Genomic DNA, 6,053 nt, shown 5'->3' with positions numbered 1-6,053 from the left:
GAGAGATGGTTATAATTTTTTTCTTGAATAGCTAGAAATATTTATTATTATTATTATTATTATTTTATAATCTAAATTGTTGGTAATCATTATTTCTTTTTTAAAATCAAGATGCGTAAAATCAAAATTGGCAAAATGTTCAATCCAAAACAACCAATCGGTTATGTTTTTTCATACTTTGGCCTTGAGATGAGGATTTGCCTCAAACTTATCGTTATAATGTTAGCTTTTTTTTTTTTATCACTCTTTGTATTCAGTATTTGACATGTGAACTCTACTAACATGATATATTATTTAAACAGAAAATGAGAGAGCAGAGTTTACGTGTCAAATAATAAATATAATAAATGATAAAAAATAACAAAAAAAGTGATGCTAGCATTTCCTTCATCAAAAATTTAAAATCAACCTCTGGAACAATGGGTTTTGCAGGTATGATATAAATATAGCATCACTATTTATATTCACCTTATTTAAGGTATAACATTAGTATTGAATATTAATATTTTTATTGAGCAATCTATGATGTATTTTTATGGAGTTAAAATTTCGTTATTTACGTAAAGTGAGTCATGAGTAGGTGGGACTCAATTTAGCATAACTCTTTTTTTTTTTTTTTCTATGAGTGATAGGTATTTATTTTCATGGATACGAATGAATATTATCATTTTTCATTTACATTAGAAAAGATCTAAGTTTAGTAAATAAAAAATTTGAAAGAAAACAAAAAGAAAAAAAAAACACTTCAAATTTGCCCTAAAAGATATTAATGGATGTAAAAGAGGATTATCGTAGGCCAAAATTGAAACCAAATTAAGTATGTTATAAATATAAGACTATTCGTGTTTTTTTATTTTTTAACTGTTAAATTTGTATTAAAATTTATTTATTTTATATATTTTTTTAATTTAATATAATTTTAATTAAATTTAACAGTTAAAAATTACGACTGCCGGTAAGAAACAGGGAGCAAAAAAAAATGTTTTAGTATTTATTTACGACAGGCAGCTCAGACGGTGCCAAGTGGCAACTTTATCCGGGCGAGTTTGATGTTGATGGTGGATAGGCGAGTGGGCAAATTAAAAGCTGTAGAGTCTTACAAGTGCCAATCCGATTCATCCACGTGGACGAATCTGGTGTGACACTCTCCTGAAACTGTGGACACGTGAAGATGGGATTGGCAACCCAATCAACAACACACTAGAGAGTGACGTGGTAGGCATCTATCGGTCTGCAAGTCTGTCTCCAAAACCACGAATGATTCAACTATAAAAAAGCTCTCGTCTCTTCCTGTCATTTTTTTTTAGAAAGATTATTCCTGTCGATTTTTTTTAGGACATTTTCTTGTATGATTAATGTATTGATGGACTAGAATTTTTTTAATCCTTAAATTTTTATATTTTTTAATTTTTATATATTTTTATATAGATTAAATAGATTAAATAAATTTTTTTAATCGTTAAATTTATATATTTTTTATTTTTATGTAATTTTACAATTAAACGGATTAAAAAATTTGAGATATTGACGTATTGAAATAAGTTTTTTTTTTTCACAATAATTATTAATTATTAACTATTTTAATAATATACAATAAACTACGAATTCCAATGCCTCACTCGCTGATTCATTTGAAGCAAATTATATATAATATATATGAAGAGAGAGAGAGAGAGAGAGGGGAGAAGTGGAAGTAGAAAACTGGTAAAGAAAGAAAAGAGAAGCAAAGCAGAAATCCAGAGAAAAGAATCAATCAAAAATGGAGGTGGGGTTTTTAGGGCTTGGAATAATGGGGAAGGCCATGTCGTTGAATCTGCTTCGCCATGGATTCAAAGTCACCGTGTGGAACAGGTCTCCCTCTAAGGTAAAAGAACTACTCTGTCTATTTTAGTTTCATATTATTCGAATTGATAAAATTTATGTCTAAATCCTATATTTATTAATTTATTTCAGTGCGATGAACTTGTTGAGTATGGTGCTTCAACTGCAGAATCCCCTGCAGCTGTAGTTAAGAAGTGCAAGTACACCTTCGCCATGTTGTCCAATCCCGTCGCCGCCCTTTCGGTCAGTCTGACGTTCTTTCTTTGTGTTAAACATTGCATTTTGACGTAATTAATTGTTCTTTGTTTGACTTAAGCATGTTCATTGATCATCATTAGGTGGTGTTTGACAAAGATGGTGTTCTTGAGCAAATCTCTGATGGAAAAGGTTACATCGACATGTCCACCGTTGATGCCGATACTTCTTCTAAGATCAGCGAGGTTTTTTACATTCAGATTTTGTTCTCTTGGAAGATAATTTAATTGATAAACAAACATAGTATTAGAGCATGTCTTAATACTAATTTCGTAACTTATCACGTTTAAGCCTATTGTCTCCTTTAATAGGTAAACTGGGTTTGTATATCAGTTTTTATAGTCTTGTAATTCACAAGTACCACTTTATGAAACTTATGTTTAATTGCCACAAAGTAGTATTTTTTAAATTCCAATTCTCTAAAGGTGGTATTTCTCGAATTCACCCGTATAATCCCCCTTCCTGGCCCGTGTTGGGAAGTTTAGGATTTAATATTGGTCCACCTTTTAGCAACTTGAGCTTTTGATAGAATTGATAAACTAACATGTTCCTCCTAATTGCTAGAAAAACATATCAACTAACTAGGGGATTTTATAGCCTTGTTAACAATTGTGTTCATTGCTCTCGTTATTCAAAAGTGATTGTTTTAATGTATAATGCATTTTAAGGATGAAAGAATGAGAAGAGTAGACTATATGTAAATCATTATAGGGGAGAATCTTTCCACAATAATAGCATTGTTAACAATTGTGTTCATTGCTCTCGTTATTCAAAAGTGATTGTTTTAATGTATAATGCATTTAAAGGATGAAAGAATGAGAAGAGTAGAATATATGTAATCAATAATGACTAATTATGAAAAAGAAAAAAAAAAACAATGTATGATTACCGAAGAATATATATATATATATATATAATGATTTGTTTATGGTGAATATTTACAGGCAATTTCATCAAAAGGTGGTTACTTTCTTGAAGCTCCTGTTTCAGGTAGCAAAAAGCCTGCAGAAGATGGTCAACTAGTAATACTTGCCGCAGGGGAGAAGGTAAGACTATTACACACCTAATATTTTTGGGTCATCTATGTTCTTGCTGTATTTCTTATGTGCTTGCTGTTAGTTGTACATTTTGAGATATTGTTTTTTAGTAGAAATATAGAATCTCAAAACACAAGTCCTTTCAACTCTTATTAAATGCTTTGCTTGTAGCCAAATAAAGATTCATGTTGTATTCATTCATATAACTTTCTTTTAAGAAAAGAATTAATTTATGTAGCCGCAAGTTTGTTGCAGCATTGGATTTTGGGTATCGATCTTTTTTCCCCCGCTTCTTTTTGCTTGAAAAGAAATGTCATAGCAATATCAAAATGGCAGAAAAACTCGTTATTTTCATTACTATGTCAAGGAATTGACTATATAAATCTTTATGACTCAGTGTGTTCTTTGCTCAGTATTATTAACCATGTTGTTGTAATTACTGGTTTAAAATGTAGACACTATATGATGAAGTGATTCCTGCTTTTGACGTCTTGGGAAAGAAGTCTTTCTTCTTGGGGCAGGTTGGAAATGGAGCAAAAATGAAGCTCGTTGTCAACATGATTATGGGAAGGTACTTAATCTTACTTTTACCAGAAGGCGGGCCTTAGCACCGTGGTGGGAGCGTTTGCGTTTGCACCCCAGGGTTTAAGTTTCGAATCCCAGAAACAGCCTCTCCTTCGGGGGGTAAGGCCACATACATATGGGATTGAGCTTTTTTCCGAGCCTGTTATAGTACGGGAGCCTCTTTGGCACTGGGGTCCGCCTTTTTTATAGTAGACCTATCTGAAAAAGTCGGCATTATACAAATGGGAACTCAATTTTTTTCACTGCTTTAGTTTCATAGAGATATAGTGAATAACTTCAAGACTCATGCCAAAGCTCTTCCCTTTGTTGTAATCATTTGTTAGTTTTTTCCTATGATTTGGTTTCTTTTGGCTGGGCTCTGTGTTTTTCCTTTCATTCAGAATCTGATATTCCTTTAATGAAATGTTTCTCTTCTTGAGGATTCATTTAAAGGTACAAGACCAAAAAAATTCTTAAATGGTAGTGGGTTATGATCCCTGCATTTTTTTTTCCCTTCCCTGCTTATAGAAATGAATAGTTGTTTTCTTTTCTTTTTAAAGCTTTGAATCAATAAATTTGCTTGAAATTTTGAACTTTTTATGTGATTCTGTTTTGTTGCAGTATGATGAATGCTTTCTCAGAGGGACTTGTTCTTGCTGAAAGAAGTGGACTTGAGCCTGGTAATCTTCTTGATGTATTGGTAAGAATAGATAACAACAAAAAATTATCATTATTTTCTCTTGCTATTAAACTCCGAAAATTGATAGACCAGTTTGTGACAGGAACTGGGTGCAATTGCTAATCCAATGTTTAAGCTAAAAGGACCAAGTATGATTCAGAGCAACTACTCTCCCGCGTTTCCTCTGAAACATCAGCAGAAGGACATGAGATTGGCTCTTGCCCTCGCAGACGAGCATGCTGTCTCGATGCCGGTAGCGGCTGCGGCCAATGAGGTTAGTTGAAATGAAATCTTACGATAAGATTAACTCAGCATAATACGAAGATAAACATAACCAAATTCTAAACAATCCTAATAGGTAAACACATGGACTGAACTCTTGCTTACTCGACACTCTACACTAGCCACTGGTCTACTACTAATCACGATAGCACTTATTCCAACCTGTTAAATCTGAGATAAAAAGTTAAATTTAAAATGGACGTTAACTAGATACAACCAATTTAAGATGCTAATTACAACTAATTTACTATAGTTATGAACAATATTTTTTTACAAATATATAAATGAAAAAAAGGAAAGTATGGTGCAGGTATAGAGAAAGAAGGCAAAAGATGTTATTTATACTCAGTATGCTAGTGCACTATAATCAACTATACACATGTCACACATCTAGAATAACAAAATTAGGAGGTGCTATACATAGTACTATACATTCAGCTACACAATTGTTTTGTATTCTAACATGAAAAGACCTTTTTTTTTATGGAAATAAAGCTTTCCTATACCGATTGTCTATTTGTTTTTTAAAATTTTTTTGTAGCTGTAACATTAGTAGGATAGTTGATAGAAATATCATAAAGGAGGTAAGTGACAATTATAAAAGTATTTTCAAGTGCTTGAAATGTTTGCTATGCAGTTGACGCTGTAAATTAAGTTTACACTGGGACTTACAAGGTGGTTTTTGCAGGCTTTCAAGAAAGCAAGAAGTGTAGGACTTGGGGACCTCGACTTTTCAGCTGTTCATGAAATTTTCAAGGTTCAAGAACCTCCATCTTAATCATACAAAAACGTGCACTAGACAATGACTTTTGTCAAATTTTCTTTATTTGTGGGACATATATGTGTTTGGTATCAATAAAAATAACTTGAGTACACAAAGGTTGTGGATGGTATGTATGGTTTTGAGGTCTTCTATTGATAAAAACACTAAGGAGACGTTTGGTTCATAAATTAGAACCATGTGATTAGAATTATTTTCGATTTATGTGTATTTTTTGTGAGAGAAAATACTGTAGCGAACCATGAACCATGATTCGAATCAGAGAACGAATCTAGGTATCAAACATCCTCTAAGATAATAGGTTAGAAACGTAATAAAAGTCTTCTTAGGGTGTGTTTGGTTGGGGGGAATGGAAAGGAATCAAGGTTCATTCTTATATTTGGTTGGTTTTAGGAAAAGGAATGACCATTCAAAATGGAATGACTTTTCCATTAAATGGGTGAATCATCATTCCTTCTTCATATGAGAAGAATGCCCATTCCAAGCTCTTTCAATTTTCTTTTCCATTATTACCCTTGAATATTATAATTATTATAATAATATTTATAATATAATTAATATTATATTATAATAATTTATAATATAATATAATTATATTTTATAACATATAATATAATATATTATAATTATATAC

General features: G+C 31.7%; 1 protein-coding gene across 1 annotated transcript; it reads left to right on the top strand.

Moving 5' to 3' along the window:
- The first annotated feature begins 1,693 nt into the window (after positions 1-1,693).
- LOC21409771 (glyoxylate/succinic semialdehyde reductase 1) lies at positions 1,694-5,567 on the top strand. Its single transcript, XM_010110647.2, has 8 exons — positions 1,694-1,864; positions 1,954-2,064; positions 2,160-2,261; positions 3,021-3,122; positions 3,569-3,684; positions 4,299-4,377; positions 4,460-4,630; positions 5,327-5,567. Exons 1-8 carry the CDS (start codon positions 1,760-1,762, stop codon positions 5,414-5,416), a joined length of 876 nt encoding a protein of 291 aa, XP_010108949.1. The 5' UTR covers positions 1,694-1,759; the 3' UTR covers positions 5,417-5,567.
- The last annotated feature ends 486 nt before the right edge of the window (positions 5,568-6,053 follow it).

This window comes from Morus notabilis, unplaced genomic scaffold, assembly GCF_000414095.1.
Source record: "Morus notabilis unplaced genomic scaffold, ASM41409v2 Scaffold518, whole genome shotgun sequence".
In the NCBI taxonomy this organism is placed as follows: domain Eukaryota; kingdom Viridiplantae; phylum Streptophyta; class Magnoliopsida; order Rosales; family Moraceae; genus Morus; species Morus notabilis.
The sequence above is the reverse complement of the archived record's forward strand: the minus strand, read 5'-3'. Positions and strand labels throughout refer to the sequence as shown.

What these genes read in the sequence shown, in the direction of transcription:
- LOC21409771 (XM_010110647.2), top strand. Translation starts at nt 1,760, where the DNA reads ATGGAGGTGGGGTTTTTAGGGCTTGGAATAATGGGGAAGGCCATGTCG. An exon ending in GGAACAGGTCTCCCTCTAAG is followed by an intron (nt 1,865 to 1,953) that starts GTAAAAGAACTA and finishes AATTTATTTCAG; the next exon opens with TGCGATGAACTTGTTGAGTA. An exon ending in GTAATCTTCTTGATGTATTG is followed by an intron (nt 4,378 to 4,459) that starts GTAAGAATAGAT and finishes AGTTTGTGACAG; the next exon opens with GAACTGGGTGCAATTGCTAA.